This window comes from Vespula vulgaris, chromosome 4 (assembly GCF_905475345.1).
Source record: "Vespula vulgaris chromosome 4, iyVesVulg1.1, whole genome shotgun sequence".
Taxonomy (NCBI): Eukaryota; Metazoa; Arthropoda; class Insecta; order Hymenoptera; family Vespidae; genus Vespula; species Vespula vulgaris.
Window position 1 is genome coordinate 752460 of NC_066589.1, and position 24046 is coordinate 776505.

At 34.8% G+C, this 24046-nt stretch overlaps 1 protein-coding gene across 3 annotated transcripts in view; it reads right to left on the reverse strand.

Annotated features, from left to right (window-relative positions):
* The window catches only part of LOC127063441 (serine-rich adhesin for platelets-like), a 134203-nt gene that overhangs the window by 28449 nt on the left and 81708 nt on the right, over window positions 1–24046 (reverse strand). Inside the window, exon 2 of one of the 3 annotated variants that reach the window (XM_050993245.1) lies at window positions 17065–17098. The exons of the other annotated variants lie outside the window; for them this stretch is intronic. Coding sequence (XP_050849202.1) covers window positions 17065–17098 — 34 coding nt within the window. The remainder of the gene's footprint in view (window positions 1–17064; window positions 17099–24046) is intronic. 3 annotated transcript variants of the gene reach the window in all.

The following is a 24046-nucleotide window of genomic DNA, read 5'->3' on the forward strand; positions in this document are numbered from 1 at the left end:
GCTGAAATACCTAATTTTCTAAGGAGCAACTCGATCTCCCGTTACATTTTTAAAATCTACCTTGGGGCGTCTCGCTTCGTTTAATCTTCACTCATGATTCTCTTCCGAGCCGTTGGCGCGACCGCGAATCTGCATGTCGTAATGACTTCCTGCCGTAAAACAGCGAGTAAAAGGGAACGACCAAGCTACAGCGCGATATATATATATATATATAGTATATGCATATATATATATGTATATGTATGTACATATTGTATATATGCATGCATATATGTGCCGTATGGTACTACACAACAGACTTACAGACTGCTATCTAAAACGAGTAAAAGCAAGAGAAGAGAAACATCGTAGTTTCACTTGACAAAAGTTTCACGGTAATATCTATTCAAAAAGAAAAAAAGAACGAGAAGTTATACGACCATTCGACGTTTTTATAGTTTTCAATTCAATTCTGATCTAATGGATAATTTGAATAGATCGAAACTATTGTTCATCGACTATATATATATATATATATATATATATATATATATATATATATATATATTTGTTTCCTAAATGGATTAAATCGATCATCAAAATATTTCACAGATGATTTTATAATAAGAAAATCATTTAATTTTCGAAATGAAATGAAGTTAAGTCGATTCGTTGATATTATCTACGAAGGTTGGATTAATTGGATACGCAAAGATAAGAAAGAGAGTGATAAGAGTTCGAAGTGCACCAGCCATATGTATGTACTACGTCGTCGTCCAAGTAACGTTGTAAAATTTACGATCGACCCAGGAAGAAGGTACCTTATGAACACGACTATATTCCGCAAGGACTTTCCAGCAAGTGCACTAAGGTATACGTGGTCTATCGTACCTTGATCGTTAGCGTCAGGTGTCTCGAGAGGAATAAGTATCATGGATTCCTTTGAGGGCTCTATCGTCTCGTTTCGAAGAGAAGAGAAAACAAAAAGAAATAAAATAAAATGAAAGAAAAAAAAAAAAGAAAGAAAAAGAATTTTATTATGTAAATTTATAATGTTTAACGAAGAACAATAAAATTCGATACAACGCGTTAGATCCTATCAGATTAAGGATACGAACCAATATTTTTCAAGCGTTCATGTATATTTCAACGAAACCATTCGTAGCCACCTGATTTGATTTCGTTCGTAAAAAAAAGAAAAAGAGAGAGAGAGAGAGAGAGAGAGAGAGAGAGAGAGAGAGAGAGAGATACGTGCCGATCATATAGCATCATCTCTTTTCTTCTCGACGAAGGAAGAACCCCAAAAGAAGAGGAAAAAGGAATAGAATCCGGAGGACGAGACGTGACGATTATTTGATTCCTTATCCTCATCTCGGTATTCCGTTCGCGCAACACCCTTCGAACGGTGTTAGCAGTTGCCTACGAAATCCAGGAGCCCGGTCCTTCTCCAGCGAATACTCGATTTTTGTCGACGAAAGCGTGACGCTTTTACCGAAAGGGAAAGGAGTCGAGCATCGAGGAGTATAGATCGATCGATCGATCGATCGATCGATTGTTGATCGAACAACCCGTTGATTCCTGGAAGTCCCAAGAAGTTTTTCTCAAGAATTTTATTTCGCACACGAGCAGTCTTTAATTCGATCCAAGACCAAGTAGATATTTTTTGTATTCTCAGAAATTTCAAATGAACGATCGGACATGACGAATATGGAATAACAAAGATAATAATTTCAATAAAATTCGACTTTTCGATCAGTACGAACGGATTCTATTGGACGATCATGTTTTTCTACGTGTAATGAAAAAATAAAAAATAAAAAGAAATAAAAAAGGAATGAAAATAGAACGAAATGAAGAAGAAATGATGCAAAAAGAAATTGTGCATGACCAGGTCCAGTAATTCGAGATACTATTAGAACTTGCATCTCTCTCTCTCTCTCTCTCTCTCTCTCTCTCTCTCTCTCTCTCTCTCTCTCTCTTTCTCTTGTTTCTTAGCAAAAAAGCTCGACGGGTCTACGACGCACTACTTGAGTAGTGCGTGCCGCAAACAGCAAGTCGTCGGAAGTCAATGCCAGAGCAAGTGTCGTTAACCTTCTCCGCAGCAACATATGGTATATCCTGACAAGAAGCCCATAGAGAAAAGAGGGGAGAGACACGGCGGGAATCCGTCGTCGTCCACGTACGAGGCCTGGATTCGCCGTCTTGCTCGGTTAACTAGCGCAAGAATGCGTTCTCGGGGACAGGATGACTCGAACGGTGACAAGAAAACCGACGGACGCTTTTATTTTAATTGGAACGCGTGCCTGGAGCTATCAGCAAGGACGCGTCACTCTTTTATCTCTCCGCTAGATGATAATTCAAAGATACGAATTCAGTAAACACTTGAATTTACTTCTCCTAGGAAATCTCTTAACGTCCTTATTAAATAGAGACTGTCGTATATTTTCTTCGATTCACTTAAAAATCCAAATGTAATAAATATCTCTCGGTCTCGTCTATAAAATGTATTTATTTATTAGTTATAAAATGCAATTTTTCCTCGACACCTATGACTATCGAATACTCTCCTCGAGTACGAATTGTTAAAAGGGAAACGAACGTAAATGGCGAACAAAGAAAGAAGAGTGACTTTAATTATCGATTACCGAGAGAATGAATAGCTGGTATCAAGTCTACTCTCTCTATCTATCTCTTTCTCTCTTTCTCTTTGGCGATGCTTAATATCAAGGATCGCACGAAGTAGAGGACAAGAAAGGCGAGGCTCGCGTTTAGTCTTAATTGGAGGCACGTCCGGTCGAGCAGAGCGCAAAAGCGCGTGCTTTTCTTCTTACCGTGATCGAGGATAATTTAAGGATTCATTAGATGTGACGAATGGGTCTTTGTGCTCTCTCGCCCAAGCAAAGAAGAATCTTCTTTGCTTTTAAAGGGCTAAAGAAAGGAAGAGAAAGAAGAGAAAGAAAAGAGAGAGAGAGAGAGAGAGAGAGAGAGAGAGAGAGAGAACTTCTCTTCTGCAAAGGAGCAATTTCATAAAACGATTTAATAAAGGACATTTAATATTAATTTATAATAATCGATTAGTTTTCTAAATGCCGCATTTAATTTTGAAAAAAAAAGTAGAAAGAAAGAATAAGAGAGGACAAGAAAAATAGAAAAAAAATGAGAAAAAATAGAATCCTCCATGATGAATATTAAAATAGCAACGAACGTAACGATACTACGACGATCGGTTAGAAAACATCGATAGAACGTCCTTAGGCAAGGGTCTCTTCCCTTTTCCCACATCAGGAGTAAGAGAGCAAGAGCAAAAGTTACGTGCACTGTGTCGTAAAGTACGCCATTAATGCGCAGCCGCTCATCGCGCGCGTCGACGAAGGCCACGACAGAAGCGGCTATTAAGCTGATTACAGTGGTACGTACCCCCGTAAAACAATTACTATGGGGCTACATTTACATTTATTCATTGCCTCTCGATACCAAGGACTCATGCTTTATACATGACTGGTAGCTAGAGAGCCAACATGACTTTTATGGACAAGAAGAAGAAGAAGAAGAAGAAGAAGAAGAAAATGTTTTTTTCGTGCTTTTTCTTTCTTTCTTTTTTTCCTTTTCACTTCTTTCTTTTTCCTTTTTTTGAAGTTATTCATCCCGACGACGATCCAGATACTTCAAAGCGAAGGTCAAGATAAGGAATTGAAGAAGAGAAAGGTTTAACCCTTATGGTTACCGCAGCTGTGCTTTTAGAAGAGGTGAGAGGGTATAGGTATATTGCGTTTGCGTGTTTAGCTCGAGTGCATATCTGCATTTATCACCAACTTTTCTGGAGGATTCGTGTCTAGGCGACTGTGTACGACTCTAAGAGATAGAGAAAGAGAGAGAGAGAGGAAGGAAGGGTAGTAGAAAGATAGCAAAAGGGCACGGTAAGTCACGATGCCCTACGACGATGCAACAGAGCACGTTGGGATATGCGGGTCGTGCGAAAGTCGGGCTCGATTTGTCGATGCACGATTCGCATCGAGAAGAGGCACGAAAAGGACTGGACCACCATGGACCACCATAAACCACCATTTCCTATCTTTTCTCTTTCTATCTTTTCTTTCTTTCTTTCTTTCTCTCTTTTCTCTTTCTCTATTTGTAGATACGTAGATGCGTTTATCTATTTGTATTAATACGTATCTGATAACTCTGATCATAACTCTTTGTACTTTATTCGAAAAGTATCTTTCTAGATTTAGAAACGATCGTACAATGAATTCCCGATTTAATATGAGTTCGTAATACAAAAAAAGGTGGGACGCGTTCTTATAACACGATATACGAATGTCTGATCTGACTGTATCGCTGTAAACTCATTTATCTAACTTTCAAGAACACTATACGATACTTGTAAATCAGTTTCGACTAAATATTGTAAATTTTATCGTGTTAAGAAAATATATCGTATAATTTTGATGAAATAATAAATGAAAAATATAGCGAAATAGTATTATCGTTGATCAGGGAGTAGTAAAGGATAAATATCATCGTTGTTCCGATATACAAGTATTATGAAAAGGAATTCTCTTGTGGAAAAGAAATTGGACAAATCGGAGAATAATCGTTATAAATACAGAGTGAAACAAGATAAACATATAATGTGGGATAAAACAAATAACGTAAAAATGGTGGAAACGACCTTCGATCGGTTCGTTAAACCGATGCATGGCTTCGAAGACGTAGCCAGACGCAAGAGGACGATCGGCAGGACAAAATGCAGCCGAACGTGCCGCGTATCCGCAAACATCGTGCACCGTCACGTCTGTCTGTCTGTCTGTCTGTCTGTCTGTCTCTCTCTCTTTTTCTCTCTTTCTCTCTATCTATCTCTCTTTCTCTGTTTCTGTCTGTCTCTCTGTCTATACTTGTACTACACCATACGGGCGCATCGACTTAGCGAACAGTCGAGTGCGTTGCACTCGTGCATCATCCTACCGAGGCAATGCAGGTTGCGATAAGCAGTGAAAGCACCCGGTCCATCTCTCTCTCTCTCCCTCTCTCTCTCTCTCTCTCTCTCCCTCTCTCTCTCTCTCTCTCTCTTTCTCTCTTCATCTAGCATCGCATCGTCGAAGAAAATGCGGGTCGCCTTGATCGCCGTTCGCATAACATCTACGTTCATTTACTTCTCGAAAGTAACTAAGTACATATCTAACCAAGTAATTATTTCGCGATCTGCGCTGCATTTTTAAATCGTACTATCTCCGAAACGTACATACGAACGTAGAAACGATTAATCTCTTCTCGCATCTTTTAGCTTTTCTTTTTTTCTCTTGATTTCTTGCTTTCGTTGTTATTGTCGTTGTCGTTGTCGTTGTTGTTGTTGTTGTTGTTATTGCTGTTGGTGTTTTCTTTTTTTATATCTTACTTTCCTTTCTTTTTCTTTTTCTTTTCATGCAACGCGACTCGACAAAAGAATAATTAATAGGAAACATTAATTACGTGTTTCGCTTGAAGAAAGGAAAATCTGTTCGTCTGTCGCTCGAGCGGCATAGAAATCGAGACTGGTCCGTAAGGAAGAAAGTAAGTAGCTATCAACGAAGCATGTATACATATCTATATATGTGTGTGTATATATATATATATACACATATGTATATACATACGGATGACTTTCGATTCGGTAAGAGGCGAGTCGTGTTACACGGGCGATTGCGAACGGATGCATGACACGTTCGTAGCTCGGAACCCTACGTCATCGTTGCACTTATCCGTTGCACTCGACGACGACGACGACGACGACAACGACAACGACGACAACAACGACGACGACAACGAGGACGACAACGACGAAGTACGATGAGAACCGCAACGGATAAGCTTTAATGCAAGAGGGAAATCGCGTTACATCCTTTTCGTTATTCATTAACCATAGATTAGCGAATAAATCTATTTTCCTCGGGCTTCTGATCCAACAGGAAAGGAAAATCAACTGCTAATGAAAGACGATAAACGAAATCGAGTCGTTAAGATGCAAACGAGCGTAGATAATAAAATCGATTAGTTCTCCTTAGTCGTGAAGTCGATAGGTCAAATTCTTTCTCACGGAGATGACCAAAGAAAAAGAGAGAGAAAAAGAGGAAAAAGAAAAAAGAAAAAAAAAGGTCAAATCTTCGTAACGTTCACCGCGTCATCAAGTTGAAATCATGATTTCCATTTAAAATACTCTTTCGATAATTTCGATTACAAAGAGGTACGAAGATAAATAGGAAGGCTAATGTCCTCCTGTACTTTGCAACGCGAATAATCCTTTGCGACATTCTCCGGTCACGAGAGAGGAGAGACGCTTAATTGTAAGTAGACGGTACGGTCTCGTTACTTAATGAAGTAATGAGATAATTCGGTTGGTAACGGCGTATCTCCCTGTTCTTGCTGCAATCGGACCGACAAGGCCAGCTTGCATTTTCACCTGCGAGACAGACCGCGAGATGACGAGAGAACTACGAGAAACGACGTACGGTTCTATTACCTTCTAACAATGCTCTAAGCCGCCATATAATTAGAAGATTAATTAAAGAAAGAAAAGGAGAGGAAAAAGGAGGAAGAGAGAGAGAGAGAGAGAGAGAGAGAGAGAGAGAGAGAATGTTTTTCATCCCTTTTCGCGAGATATTTTCTCTATCTAATTTAACATTTTTTTCGTGTTGAGAAATGTATCTTAACAATTTGTAACACTATATAACTTGGAGGTAACATATATGTGTGTGTATATGTATTTCATTTTAAGTTTTATTTCAACATAAAATTAATCGTTACGACATATTTGAAATTTAGCTATGTTTTTTTTTTATCTTTCTTTTTTAATATAATTTAATATAATTTAATACACTTATAGTGAGTACAATACCATTACGATTGAGTATAATTCTTCAAGACATTATTACTTTCACGTTTGTAAATATATATTATCTATTTGTAAAAATAAGAAATAAATTCAATTACGGAGGTTTAATAACATTTACAATGTGATCGTAGAACGAAGAGAAGAATATTTTCGAATAAGCGACGTAATATCGTTGACTATCCATGAAGTTGAACGATTTTCAAAGATTCCTCTCCCCGATCCTCCCTTCTTCGCGTTTCGAATGCAAATTACAACTTCAGTTAAAGCATCTCTTCCAAACGCAATTTCGTTTACCGTAACTCCCAGTTACTGTAATGTAAATCTCATGTAATTTCATGAAAATAGGGAGCAAGGTAAGACGGGTATAATATCAATAATGATTCTTAACGATCCATGGCCGCTCGAATAAAACGTACTAGTCTCGCTTATTAAACGCGGAACGACGATTTCTTAATAGAACCACTTCGCGAGGATAAACTTTTAAATACTTCAAATAATTAAATTTTTAAAGGGGGAAAAACAAAATCGCCATGATATATATTATAGCTGTAGCAGTTGGAATAAGCTCCGTAGGATTTCAAAACAATTTCACGATTTGAATAGAACGTATTTCGTAACGAATCCAGCTTTTAAATACCTATGTATTATATTAACAAATCTGAATGAAAAACATTACAAATCTGAGTGAAATCGTATTAACAAATTTGGATAAAGAACGTTAAGTGTTATAGATAAACGTTGTGCATAGAATTTCAACACGATTGCTTGATGATTTTTTTTTTTTCAATTGTTCATACAAAAGCAGCAACGCCTTTCGTCAATGTTTGTCCCTAAACGTTACGTCGTATTTCCGACGAAACGACTCTACGAACGTTTAACATCCCATCCCGTTAAATAGCCCCATATCCTTCCTAAAGGCTCAGAAATTCGGGAAATTGCGTAAATTAAGAAAAGAAAAGAAGATAAAAAAAAAGAAAAAAGAAAAAGAAAACGAACAAATACAAAAATATAATCAAACACACGGTACTTTACGATTCGTTACAAAGTGATTTCGAAATGTCTGAGCCTCTCGAAAGTTAGTTTCGAGCCATCCGCGAACGAAGTGACTCATTGTTTCCGTAAGTTTACGTAAAACTGAGAGACTGAGAGATTAATGATTTTCGCGAGTTTTATCGTTATATATTAACGAAAGATTATATTAACGAAACTTATTTGAATTATCCGATCGAGTTATCGATCGGAGCAAAACCCGATCCTCGAAGGACACTTCGAAGAGATAAGGGTGCAGGTTCAACTAGATGTACATTTAAAAGTATGGAAGAAAAAGAAAAGGACGATGAAGAGTATACAGGCTTGCCTTGATCTCGCTTACGAGGCGAAACGAGATACGAGAAGATGAAAGGAGAGAAAAAGAGAGATAGAGATAGAGATAGAGAGAAAGATAGATAGATAGATAGATAGATAGAGAGAGAGAGAGAGAGAGAAGGTTAGACGAGACGAGCAAGAAATCGCTCGGACGACATGCGCAAAATGCATCATACCGCATTTCCGGCGACTCTCGATACTCTCACGGTATTCTCGGTCAGCTTACTATAGCCTCCGGTCAACGTACTTACTTACTTACTTACTTACTTACTTACTTACTTACTTATTTACCTGCAAAAGAAAATCAGAAAAGGCTTTAATTCGATCGGATCGATTCACATAATTATGGCTCATCAAACGTTTGACGAATATATCCGATTGAATAAATACGATTATTTACGATTATTATTCATGAGGATTAAATGTAGAGAGGTGATATAGCGTCTTTATGTAAAATCAGTGTAATAAATTTATATTCATAAGTTTACTTGGAAATAAATTTAAAAAGGAAAAAAACAGAAGGAGGAGAAGAAGTTTTATAAAAAAAATAAAATACGTTCGGTCGTTACGAAAAAACGATGCTACAAAGTAGACACGAGGAAACGCCCTAACTTCAAACTATATATCATCATTATTTAGTTACGTTCTTCCGGTTGTTTGGTAGCATGTCGCACATCGTCCGCCATATTTCGTCCTTTTAAATGACCGACCACCGACGGAAACGGCATCATTTCCTTGGAGAAAGAATAAATAACACGGTATTCCAATGATTCTAACGTTTCTTAATGTCGACGAACTTCTCGAAACTTTGCAAATATCTAAACAACAACTTGAAAAAAGTTTATTAAGATATAATAATAATAATAATAATAATAATAATAATAATAATAATAATAATAATAATAATAGTAATAATAATGATGATGATGATGATGATGATGATGATGATGATGATGATGATGATAGTGGAGACAATCTTAGTAAAAGAAGAATATAATAATAAAAATTATTATGTAACTATTATTATAATAATAAATAATAATAATAATAAATCTACTTGATCTACTAATACACATTTATTAGCAAATGCAAAGATTAGTAATATTAAATACGATTGAAATAATTAAGAAATTTCTGCAATGATCACACTGATGTGAAATTGGTACAAACCGTTTGTACTAGTCCAAATCAGAGAAATGTTTTCTTATGCGAAAGATATAATTATAATAATTATTATTATTGCTATTATTATTATATTATTAGAAAACTTATTATCAGAGAGTGTGAGTTTCGTAAGAGTATCACACTTTATTAATTCTTCCTCGTTCCTTCGTGAATTAAACATAACGCGAACGAACACCTGCAACAGTCAGCAACAATAGAACGATTTGTCGTACGGGTTTCGTATTTTGCAACACGACCTCTCGTTTTCGTGCCAATGATATACAGAAACATGAAAAAAAAGAAAAAAGAAAAAAGAAAAAAGAAAAAAGAAGAAGAAAAGAAGAAAAGAGATTTCTTTCTTTCTTTCTTTCTTTCTTTCTTTCTCTCTCTCTCTCTCTCTCTCTCTCTCTCTCTCTCTCTCTCTCTCTCTCTCTCTCGAAATTACTTATTGTTGTCTTTCGGTCGTTCGTAAAAAAGCAAAAAGAAAAAAAAACAAAAAAAAACGAGAAAAATAAAAAAGATAAGATACAATCTCCTCGTCTACGACACAACAAAAACTCGAATAATTATTCTTCATTAAAATAGATTTTTCTCCGAACAAAATCAAAGTACATACTTACATAGAGTAGATACGTTAGGAAATATTCAATAATCCAACGAAAAATCAAAATGAATATAATAAATATCACGTTTCACGTATCACAGAACGTTCGACGAACGCAATGGCGTTCACGTGCCATAGCTTCCAATTTTTTTTTCTTCTCTTTTACTCGAGCACACGCACGAACGATCACGAATAGAATATATTTATACGTACACATACAAAGACAGATATAAACACGTAGGTGTATATTTTCTGCTAACATCCTAACATTCTTCCAAGACCCGCTCCAAGACGTTCTATCTGTGCGTATACAAGGCGTATTTCTTCCCTTGTCCTGCGATCTCAAGAACTAGTTGTCATACCGGTGTTTCGCGCCATTTTTCAAGCTGCCAGAAGGTAGTAGCGGTGAAATAGCAAAGATGAAAGGACGAGAGCAGAAACGAAGGGAACTAAAGAGCCTCTCACGCGCGAGAACAATTTCTCCTGTTTTTTTTCCTCTACTTGTTCCCTCCATTTTTATATTAAAAAAAAAGAAAAAAACAAAAGATAAGAAGAACAAAAAGAAAACGAAAGAAGAAGGAGAAATTGAATTAAGTGCAAGGGAGAAAGGAGGATGCGAATCCAAAAACTAAAAGAAAAAAAAAGAAGAAAAGAAACGACGTATGTCGTAGGTAAAAAGAAAGACTTCTGCACTTTTCTTGTCTCTATTTTCTTTCTTTGTTTTTTTTCTTTTTTTTTCTTTTTTTTTTTTTTTTGATAAAACAAATGGCAAGATACGAGGAGAAAGTCGACGTCGCGAATTTAAATGGTAAAACTACATCTCAACGGTGTGACAACTCGTAGCTTTTAATCGAGCATCCCGATCGACGATGGAAGATCGACGATGTACATTAAAATGTTTATCTATATCTGGTCGTGTTTGTAACGGGTCATTCGTATGTTCTGACATCGAGAAGTACTTTACGATAGGAAAAATAAGAAGCAAAAGAAGTCGTGCGACTTTCTCGCTAATGACAATGGCGTCGGTCCTCTCGAAAGAGCAAGGGAACGTGTACTACGGCGACGAACGAAAGTGAATCCGCGTGTACTCGAAGCTAATCGACCGATAAACGCTTCTAAAAAAAAAAATAAATAACAAAAAGAAAGAAAAGAAAAGAAAAGAAACAGAAAAAGAAAAAAATCTATCGAACGAGCCTTTCTCCTTCTTTTTCGCACATAGAACGTATATAAGACCTGAGTCTTTCTCTTTCTCTCTATTTCTATCGGTCTCTCTCTCTCTCTCTCTCTCTCTCTCTCTCTCTCTCTTTAAAAGTTGTACGAGCCTTCCCTTCGAATGTGAGTACTATCGAGCGGAAGGTGCGGCTCTAAGGCGATTATCTTTTAATGTTCTTAGAAGCTGTCTATAGTTATTATAGTATACGTTAATGATTTTTCCCTCGTGAGTCTTAAAATTAACGTGCTTATGTTCGTAGAATAATCAATGTACTTAAACGACGTTTATAATAATAGATTGAAAAGGATAAATTTTAGAATTGAAAAATTTCTTGGAATTCGAGAAGGATTAAAAAATTTTTTTTATATAATTCCTGTTACTTAACCGAGTGAATCGATTCTTTTACGATTTGTTTCGAATTTATCACAAAGTTCTAACGGTTTAGTTTGACAAAAGTCCCAAAGGAAAGATTCGTTGACTCGTCTTTTGAGCTCGTCCAACGACGGTAAACAACTTCCTTTAAAATGTGGGCACCGGAAAACGTGTCAAGGAACCGACTTTCACTTTGTTCAATGGAATACCCGTAACATGTGTCGCCTCACATACTCGATAGTCGATACGCATGTAGATGTCACCTTCGAGTATGCTACCTACACCTTCTATCATCATAGTTTTTATCACGAGTTCTCTTTTACAAATCATCATTTTCTTATCTCGATAATATATCTAGTTCGATAGTTTTCACGGATAAATTTATTACGTTAATAAAATTCGAACGAATTATTAATCGTCTCTTATCAATCGTGTCTTTAACGTAGCATACTAGACCGACATCGAACGGACAGTCTCGAACGATATCGATCAGACAAATCTACTTCACGGTTCTCACAAAGCATCGTCGTTCAAGTTAGTAAAAATGCTCGAAGACGTCGTCCTTTAGAGCGTATCCTTTGACTTATTTTAATTAGAGCAGCCATCAACGAGAGAAATCGGTTCAATGAACGCGTCGTTTGATAACAATTGCGTGATATCTTTCACTTAAAAGAACTGACCGTGCTCGATTTGTTTGATAGTGAATGGAAAAATAAAGATTCGATTTTTTAATTTCTTTTTAACGAGAAAAAAATGACGTGGAGATAATTATGATCGTTATTAAATTGATACCTGTGAGATATCGTTGAATATTGATTTACTTTGAATATGGAAGAAAATAATGCTTTCATTCTTTATTTATTTATTTATCTTTTTATTTATTTATTTTCTACTCAAAGCAATTGTTTCCTTTACTCGTCCATGTAAATAAGGCCATCTAAACGCGAGCATAAAGCGAGCATCAGCAATATCCTTTTGCTTCGGTCCGTTTCGTCGGGGACGGATACGGTACGAGCGTCGACACGAATCATCGTTCGCGTGGAACCAAATCGAAATATCTGATGCGTGACCGCGTAAACGAAGTCAGAAAGGAAGAGAGTGTGAGAATGGAGAGGGAGAACGAGGAGTATGGAAGTTCGTCGAACTTTGTTATACACTTGTAATTAAACCGTCTTGTAAATAAGGGCGGTAACGTTTACCTCCGTGTATCTTATAAATTCAGACCGGAATCGGTACCGACTCGGTGAACAATTAAGCTGAATCAGGATGATTCAATCGGAGAAAAAAAAGAAGAAAGAAGAAAAAATGAACTCTTTACAGGATATCCGGCTTTTCCTTTATTGTGTATTATGATTTAATTCGAAAAGAAAAAAGAAATGTTTAGCGTTAATACAACGAACATATTTTATCGCGTCGATCCGAAGAAATTTTATTTGTTTTATTTCATTTTTTTCATTCTTTCTTTGCTCTTTTATTTTCTTTCTCTTTTTTATGTTTCGCTTAACTATTTCTTCCTGTTTATCGTTACATTTAGAGAAAACGGTTGATATCATTTGTGCGACACGCGTCGTTGCGAATTGAGATAAAATGTAACGAGCAGATAGCCATTTACTTTTTCGAGCAAATATAAATGTTTACGTGTATGAATGCGTACGTGTGAGTGGACAGGTTTCATAAGATTAAACGTAGAGAATGACATAGAGGTTGTTTTGAATTATTTAATAACCAAAATTCTAATATCTTCATTGTATCGTTCTTATTTTTATTTAACATTTTTTGTAAATATGTGCATACGTATTTATCTTAATTTTTACTTTGAAAGTGACAAAATGATATAGACATAAATATGTATATAAGTTAGTCGATGCAATTTCATCGAATATACATACATACATACATATATATATATATATATGTGTGCATGTATATGTATTTACATTACAAATGGTTAACCAACAACAATACAACAGCAAATAATATACTTACCTTTCCCTCGAGAATGTATCGGTCGCACGAAAATCTGTAATGCCTGCGAAATTTGCATGTTTTATGCGCACGCGTTACGCCCAGCAATAAAGCCGGTTGGGCGAGTTGCGAAGGCTGATGCATCCGAACGTAAAATTCATACGTTAAACCTCGTGCCTCCAGGGAATAAGGGGACTGACTATCCTTACAGCTACCTCTCAATTATATTTTGATACGGTAAGATTTAAGGTTAGGGGTCGACCCACCTTTTTTCACCGACCCACCCTAGGCCAATGGAATTCGAAACAATTTTCGTGCAAACGAGGATCCCTTTTCGTTCTAAACGTAATTATCTCCAAATCTCATTTTCGTTGATTATATACGCAAAAGTACAATTTTTTATCTTGATCGCGTTCATCAGCAATCACAACAACTCGTACGAGATGTACTGTGATGATGGCCGTGCGATTAAAAAAAGAAAAAAAGGAAGAAAAAATGATTAAAAAAAAAAAAAAGAAAAATTACAGCAAAAAAAATTCGTTAACATAAAACTATTGTTCGAGAATTCAAATTCTTCTCACGAGTTTCGAAATAAATAGACTCTTACGAACAAGCACAATCGAACTCCGTACCACTCCATACGGAACTGCTCGTTAACTCGTGAGAGACGTAATTAACGAATTAATGACGAGGGTGTGCCGTGTCTGTGGCCTCGAGCACCTTGTGAATAATTAACGTTACGCGTTTTGGTTACCGCCGATGTTTTACACGTTTATTTCCAACGAATCTCGTCGGTGTTTCGTAGAAAAGCGTGACGATTCTGAACGAATAATAATAAGAGAAAAACAAGAGATAAATATATCTTTTCGCACAAATTAATTAACACGTTTACTTTAATCAACGATCGTCAAGAAAGTAGCACGAGGTTGATGACTCCAAGCTTCTTAACTTAACAGGAAATCTATTAAGTTTTCATACTCGTTTCATACTTATTTTCAATATTTTAACAAATTTTATTGAATTTACAAAAACAAATGATCTCGTTAATATCGTTATTGTTCGTTATAAATTCATTTTTTACGTTCCCACGTATTGTCTCCGAGTATAATAAAAATATATTTTTACCGTAGATGTAAGTTTGTCGAAAGTAGTATGTAACGCAAAGATACACTTATTAAATCTTTCGTAGTTGTTCAGCTGTTGTTGGTGGCACTCAGTTGTATATTACACTTCTTGAGAATCGTAGCGAGGATAATTGAGTCGAATCACGAAGGTTTCCCTTGCTGGGTGCAAGGCGTTCCTTAAAATCAAACGTTGCCGGTAAGTAACGAGCCGATCTAATCAATACGATTTGTTTCGAGGGTGTTTCTATATCCGTGAAGAGAGAAAGAGAAACAGAGAGAGAGAGAGAGAGAGAGAGAGAGAGAGAAAGAGAGAGAGAGAGCACTGTTATTGAGACGTCGTAGCTTTCTAACAAGCTCGATTCTCCTTCCAACGCGTCCTCTTCCTCGCAATCGATTCGCCAAACTGCTCGTTATCGACGATCAAACATTGTAAATTCCATGAATTTTTTTTACCATACATTCTTTCCATGTATAAATTTTCTGATCACGATTTTTGCGTAAGAAAGCAAACTAGGAATAACCCGATTTAAATGCTATGGATGATAATCGTCTAGTTACGCACTAATATTCCGATAAACTTGCTACAATCTCTAGGTCGATCAACTCAAACCGGAATGAACGATAATCTGTAATTGGACATGTGTAATGTCCGATGTATATATAAGGAGTTACGTATATCTCAAAAATATTGAAATATCTCGTGTACGACTGAAATTATGGAAACAATTTTTTTACAGATTTCTTTAAAAGGAGTACATATATCATATAATAACAATTTTTTTTTTTACAGATCAAGTGATGGAAGAAAATTCAAGGTCAAATTCATCTTTTCAATGGAACTACAATTTGTTTTTTCTAAGGAGGCGTCATACGAAGTCATTTATTATTATAATATTATAAACTCCCGTAACGCTGGTTACCAGCTGCATATTGTAAACAAAGGCCGAAATGTGAACGAAATAAAATTCATTTAAGTCGATAATTTCAGAGATAAAACGAGAGATAAAAAGTTCAGCCTTTGTTTACAGCATTATTATTTTGTAGTAACAGTATTATATTGTATTCTATTGTACCATAATTATATTGTAATAAATTATGTTATATTAAAGCGACATTATTATATATATTAATATTTATACAATTATCAAATATAATATATGTACTATGTACTGGTAAATCAGAAAATAAAAATTAACCTGAGAACGAATCAAATGTGTTGTTTAGTAAATCCTACTATTATTTCCTTACCTAAAAAATTACATTCCTTATTTCAAAATCAGCAAAAACCGAAAATTTTTCTCGTAAATTCTCGTCTATATCACGATCACATAAAACAGGAGAAAGTAGCACAAAAAATCATGCCTTTCTATATCAAATTTCGAATTTTAGAGCGCGCAAAAATTTTTGCCGCAAATCGAGATTTGTATTAGGATCACAGGATACCCAAAGAGGTGGCACGTTGAATTCTGCCACCTCCTAGTAAGTCATTCTCTCCTATTAAAAATTTTGAATTTTAGAGCGCGCGAATATTTTTCCCGCAAATCGAGATTTGTATTAGGATCACAGGATACCCAAAGAGGTGGCACGTGGAATTGTGCCATCTTCTGTTATATTATGTTATCCTATCCGAAATTTTACATTCTGTACAAAGCGTAAATTTATCACCCAAATCGATTTACTTAACTTATCAGATAATGTAATTTCGCTTGCTCTATCGTCCCCTTATTTTTTATTTTTTTAAATTATTGCTCAAAACTATTCGAAGAAAAAATATTAACTTTGTCCAAGGGTTTAATTAAGAACGCTTCTTTTTGGGATAAGGAGTACAGTGGTAGGTTCTTAAATTAGAAAACATTGAATTTCTTTCAACTTCAAACTTTTTTATTTTCATTTTTATTAATAATACATAATAAGTACATTGCATCTGATAATTATGCAGATATTTATCTTATTATATAATACGCACTATTAATACAATATAATATAATACAATATGATACAACATAATATAATACAATATAATATAACATACGGTAATATATTACAATAGAATGAAATATAATATTGTAAACAAAGAAAAACTTCTTATCAGTCTTTATGCTTCTTAAATTACTAAACTGAATAACTGAAATTTATTTTGAAAGAAGTTCGACCTGTTTGTTTACAATACATAGCCTAATTGTAGACAATCGGTGATATATTATTATTAGGGTTCCTTAAGAACTCACAAATTTATAATATAATTCACAACATTTTATAATAATAAATGATCTTATCTAACATGTCGCTGAATTCGTCTGTACAAGTTTTTCGTTGAACGATGAAAAGAAAGATAATTATTCCTATTAGAAAAAATGAACTTGATTTTGCACTTCTCCTGCATCAACTTCACTTGCAACATAATAATTACCACCATATGATGAGTCTCTTCGAAGCACATAAATCTATAAAAAAAAAAAATTGTTTCATTAGATTCAGTCAGTCACGATTGAAATATTGCAATTTTTCATGATAAATGGGACACCCTGTACATACAAGGTGACTCGCATATTTATATTTCATACATCATCGATCATATATAATCGATTATTCATCGATCATTCTATATAAAATGAATTTGAAACAAGACAAAAAAAAACAAAAAGAGAAAAGTAAAAAGGGAAAGAAAAAGAAAATACCAGAACATAATGTCTTCCTCCTCTTCTTTATTTCTCTCTTTTTTATCACGTAAGAAAAGAAGAAAACACTTGAGCGTTTTACAAGACTGCCGGTCGATACTTTGCTCTCCTCTTCTCGTGCGAACGTACGGATCGACCGGAGTCACGTAACGGTGCATCGCTCGTCGCGATGCAATGCTGTGCATCGCATTCACAGCTTCCCGTTCCCCCTTTCGTCTTTTCCTTTTGGATTTGCCTTAAGGCGAGAGAATCTTTCTCTGTCGCTCTTACTATCCTTCTCTCTTTCTCTCTTTCTCTCTTTCTCATTCTCTTTCTGTTTTTCTCTTTTTCTGTACTCGTGCGAACCGATTACTCGAACCTGCTCGAATATTCGCTTAATCCGAGGACGACTACGAGTAGCAAGAGGAAAAGAGGAGAACTATGTTCTTCTACGTTGCACCGGATGGGACTCGTGGGATCTGATTAAAGCTCCTCCGAGGAAGGTACATACATCGAGTTCTCTCTCTCTCTCTCTCTCTCTTTCTCTTTCTCTCTCTCTCTTTCTCTATCTATGTCTCTTTCTCTATCTGTCTTTCTCTCTCTCTTTCTCTGTCTATCTGTGTCTTTCTCTCCTCTCTCTCTCTCTCTATCTCTCTCTCTCTTTCTATACGAATATATACCATGCCGTATCGTGTATCGGATGAAAAAAAAAAATAAACTCACAATCAGTTGTATATAGTACGTATAGTACATGTTAGGTGGACGAGTAGAAGAAGAAGAGAAACTAGAGCCTTGTGTGTCGAGATTATATAGATATTGTAATGAACTCTCTATAGAATATGTAATAGTATTAAAAAGTAATTCGTGTTGAAAAAAGATTACAGTTATTTGAAAGAAAAAGTAAACTAGAGTTTTGTGTGTCAACATTGTATGGATATTCTAATGAATTCTTTGTAAAATGTGCAATGTTATTATAAAAAGTAATTTGTATTAAAGATAATTATAGTTATTTGAAAGAAAAAATAAGCTAGAGTTTTGTGTGCCGATATTATAGGAATGTTATAATGAATTCTTTGTAGAATATGTAATAGTATTAAAAAGTAATTTGTATTAAAAAGAATTATAGTTATTTCAAAGAAAAAGTAAACTCATATTTAGTTGTATAATATATACTTAAGTCATATTAGAATGGAGAGGAACTAGAGAAACTAGAGTTTTGTATGTCGACATTATATGAGTATTGTAATAAAGTCCTTATAGAATATGTAATAATATTAAAAAGTAATTTGCGATAGTAAAAATCATACTTATTTGAAAAGAAAAGTAAACTCACATTTAGTTGTATATACTTAAGTCATATTAAATAGATGTCAAAGAACTAAAAAAAAAAAAAAACAAGACTAGTATTTTGCTCTATCAAGATTATATAAATATTATAATAAACTCCCTATAGAATATCACAATCTTAAAGACTAATTTTTATTTGAAAAATTCATAATTATTGAAAACGATCGACAATAGTTCGATTTAAAGTCAAATATTGACGATAATGACGATAACAGAATCGACGACAAAAATATTTTACGAAATTTCTAAAGGAATTATTAAATTCGTAAAGATTCGTTCGGCACAATTTCTTTTATCTATCTTTATTTATTCCTTTTTTCTCTTCATTTCTTTTATCTCGAGATTAGCGATGTGCTTTTTAACCTAACGGATTAAATTTTTGTTCGGTAAATAGCGGTACGTCTTTAATTAACGCTTTTTCCATCCGTCTCATGGAAAAAAAACTTGGTACGGGCAAACGTTTCTCATTTAAGCGTCTCCACCATCGAATACCGCAACGTTCGATTTAAAATCCCAACGAAGGATAAGGAACGATCGACGAAGAAAAAGAGAACGCGAGAGAAGGCCCCAATGGTGAACCGTTACATCGGCTTCTCCGAACATCTGCATGCGTACGATCGGCATCCGGTTTTTGCCACGATCGTTGTATTTTTCGAGGGACCACAGTTCCGGCAATGCCAATGAGATTCGACCGAAAATAAATGTGTAATTCAAGAGACACGTTTTCTTTACACTCTTCGTTTATGTCTTGGTATGTATCGTCAAACGACTATCTTTCTCTTTCGATTTACATTCTTTTAAATAATAATAAAAATTGTTCTTTTTTATTCTTATAAACTACTTATTTAACTACGACGATAATAAGTATTTAACCAAGACGATAAAAAATATATTACAATTAAAAATTCTCCGTTAATTACTGATCTGAATAATAATAAAACTAAAAACTTTCGAATCCGTCATCTTTTCAACGAGTTTGATAATTTTCATTTCACCCTACGTAATTTCGATAGCTTGCAATGTAATACGTAAATATTAATCTTTTCTCTTCGTTGAAATAACACGGATCGAGCAGCGACGTATCGAGAGAAGAAAATGAACGAAGCAAAAATAAATAAATAAATAAAAAAGAAAAAAAAGGAAGAGAAGAAAAGAGACAAAGCAGAACGAAAGAGAAAAAATATTAAAAAACGCCGACGAACTGGATCCTCGAAAACGAAGAAAATAGAGGATTTTACGAGTGCCATGTGAAATAAATCTAAGAACCATGTGCATGTACCGAAGGAAGAATATTTTCTGAATCGATCGCTCGTACTTGTATTCACTTGCTTCGCCGGTGAGCATTGTCGCGTGTTCTCCAGAGCAGAAGGACTTAGAGGACTCGAGAAGGAGAGACCAGTGAATCGCCGGATCGCGAGTCGTTCGTCATAGACATCGGCCATGAAAGATACACGCACGGTGAATATGGTCAGGGATATATGTAGCGATATGTACAGGACATTGCTTACGTTTTCAAACTCTCTCTTTCTTCTTGGATTATCCTAAAGAGTTATTACTCAGTTAGAAGAGAACGTGCTGTACCGTATCGAGCTGCCTATCTAAAATAATTTTTCAATTGTGTCTTCTCCTTCTTTTTCTTTTTTGTTTTTCTTTAAAATGGGAATAGAGAGGGTTCTTCAATCTTATTAAAAATATTCACGAACAGATAATAACGTATATATTAGGATTAAAGTAACAAAAAAAAGAAAAAAAAATATAATGAAAGGAGTGAAACAATGAGAAATTACTTAGATACAGGTTCCACGTGTACACAATGCGTCTCTTTCATAAATACGCAACCACGAAGCATTTCTCGTAAATATTAAGTACACGCACGCCTGAGTAACGAGTAACGCGCACGCAGCCTTCTAAGTTGTCAGTAACGAGTGGGATTCGTAGATACACTCGCACATACACACGTACGCACGCACGCACGCGCGTATACATATACACGGACAGATACACATTCATAGCCTATAAATACACGACGGCTGGCTATTATATCAACAATTTTTCTATACAGCTCTATGAATTCAACCTACATACATACAAGTTCGACCGAATTCGAAACAAGAATGAACGAGAAAATTATTATTATTATTATTTATTATTATTATTATTATTATTATTATTATTATTATTATTATTATTATTATTATGCTTGGTGACCATTAACCTTTCCTCTCTTTATAGTTAGTATGATACGATATTATAAAACAGTCCCACCTGTTATTTAGTGTGCGAGCCATCATTATCCTCGATCGTGCGAACGATCGTGCGAACGATCACTATCGATTTCTCGATCGATAATCGATAAGTGCGTTCGTATATACCACCTACGTATTTTGACCCCTATTTTTAGACTAAAATTTTGTATTCTCAAGGAAGTAATCTTTACTTACTCTTCTTCTTCGACATTTTCGATTTCAATGATACCTCTGAGACATTAGTTATCGACGAAACGCAACATTCCCACTAGACTTTCACCGCTTTCTCTCTTTACTTCTCGATGTACTTACGACCTTTTTCCTATTTAAAAAATAATAGAATAAGAGAACAAGATCTGAGTAGTATACGATAGGTGGATTCTTTAAAAGTTGCTTTCTCAAGAACTATATATGTATATCAATTTTGATGGTTTCGATAACAAAAGTAATGGATTTTTTTGAATAATTATCGAAATCAAGATTACTAGAGAATTATTAACTAACAGCTGCTTTTGTTTAGTTACTATTGAATTGAATAAATTAAAAGTAATAATAAACAAAGTTTCTTTTTTTATATCCGTATCAAATTGATAGAATAGATCAATTTGATAAAAATTGATAGAACCGATTGATAAAAATAGATAGATCAGTTTTAGTTTCAAACTTTCTGCAAGCACAAATTCCATATTCAAATTACACGCATAAGTATATGTATTTATATTTTGCAAAGTTTCTTTTATTTTGTCACTGCAAAATTAATTGTCCGAAGATGATGTCCGAAGATTTTTTTATATTTTTTCAATTACAATTTGTACTTACAGTATTGGTATAATATAATTATAATATAAATAAAATAGAGAATGTATATATAGATAATGTACTAGTACGAGTAATATCTAAATGTATTCTATAAAATTTCTAATATCATATTATCTAACTTTTTTATCTAGATCGCAGAGGATTAATTCGAAAAGAATTGGTTAACGATACAAAAGAGAAAGACATTCGATTAGACGAAAAGAAGCCTAATATCTACTTCTACTAATCGGTAAAATCCGGTTGAAAGTAAAGGGAAAATTCTATCGATCTAACGATAAAGAATGATCGAAACGATTTACCGCGGCGATCGTAAGTAACTCGTGGTAATAACGCGGATGCGAAGTCAAGGGGAAAGAAAGAAAAGAAAAACGAAAAGAAAGAAAAAAATACAATAAATAAAAGGGAGGTCTGGAAACACGTAACGGATACAGTTAGCTTTTGCATTGTGCATTGTATCTTACCGATCCGAAAGAGATCGTCGTGCACGATCGCGTATAATAATGCCGGTAGGAAGAACGTGCACTCGCGAGCGCATTCTTACAAAATATATAGTGGATATCGATCTCCTGGAGGATCCATGGATCTTATGTGAAGACCTAACTACATAAGTGTATATGTCTTTTACGTATATTTGTGTTAAGTGTTGTAGATTTGTATGTTATTTGTATGCGTATTGTGGGTTCGTGTGTACATGTGTTTATGTATTTATGTGTGTGAAATACAAACAAGTGTGACAATGATACAGGAAATCGACACTTCGTCACGACGAAAGTGAGTACTTTAATGGCTACTTTATCACGGTTGCTCGACTTCCGCCTATCTAACGGTTGAATGTAATATATATATATTGTACATATATATATATATATATATATGTATATATGTATACATACAGTTCATATACTTACACAATGCTAATGACAACAAAGTTTGTGACTGATAGCGTATTCGCTACCGGCTTACTTCTGGCAATATTGTTAAAGAATGGTTTACGAATCATCGTAAACTAGTTTATAACGAGTGACGTTTTCAAACTAGCATAAAAATCATCATTTTTAAACATCGAATCGTCTAGAAAGTTTCTATCCCTTTTCCGTCTTACATAAATGTCATTTATACATATGTTAAAACATATTTGACGTACAATATGTGTCAAGGATATTAACAACTATTATTAATTTGAATATGTTCAAAAGAGACGTTTACGATTAAGTATTTATATATATATATATATACTTCTTTTTTAATTTTGGTATCCAATTTACAATTTTTTGTCTCACTCAAGATGAAAAATAATTGATATGAACTTATAAGACAATACGATATTCCTGTTCATACAAATCCATTTTAAACGAATCTAAAATTTAGATAAAATGATAAACCTTAGATAAAATTAACAAACATACATACATTCACACTTATGTGTATATATATATATATACATACACAAACACACACAAACACACACATACACACATACTTAGGTATATCTACGGTACAAAATCACGATCAGCATAACCACAAGAAGACATTGTACATTTGTACATCATTTCGAATTATTACGTTAAAGGGTATTACCGAGATCGGTACGATACGCGCACATTATCCGTTTCGCTCCGTCCTCTTCCATCTTTGCCCTCGCTCCCGGACAGCATCATTATGCGATCGCGCGCCGCGATCATTCGAGGATCACGGATCGTTCCCCTGGCCGCGAGATATGCTGCGCAATATATAATACAACTATGTACGCTATGTCGTAGAACTACGCGAGCTATAGAACGTGTATACGCGATATATACCGGGTGTATATTTCATATTACCATTTGACGACAAAAACGGTACGGTTCAACGACATACGTACGAATCGTCGGAAAAATAATTTCACGATGGACATCGATACCATGAAATTATATTTTTATATTTACGATATAATCGTTCGAAACGATAAATCGAAACAAATTGATAACGTAGAAATTATAGCGATTAGAAATTATTTGATACACCATGTAGATAAGTACACGTGTACTTAGACCAAGGTTCGAGCATCGTCGGAGTTGTAGGTACTACCAAAGGAGACCCACCATCGAGCTAGGGTTATCGTAATGAGCTAGAATATTGCGGAGGAGATTAATAGGCGACGCTGAGGTAATAAAATTTTATCGGCGAGTCGGACCGCAGCCGTAGACGAGCTCGTTCTAGCAACCCTTCGAAAGGTTTACCTAAGAAGAAAGGTCCTGAACTTTCTTTACTTATATCATATTTCTCGATATGGAAGCCGACATGTATATAACAAGGGAGATATATACGTGATCGATATGTAACG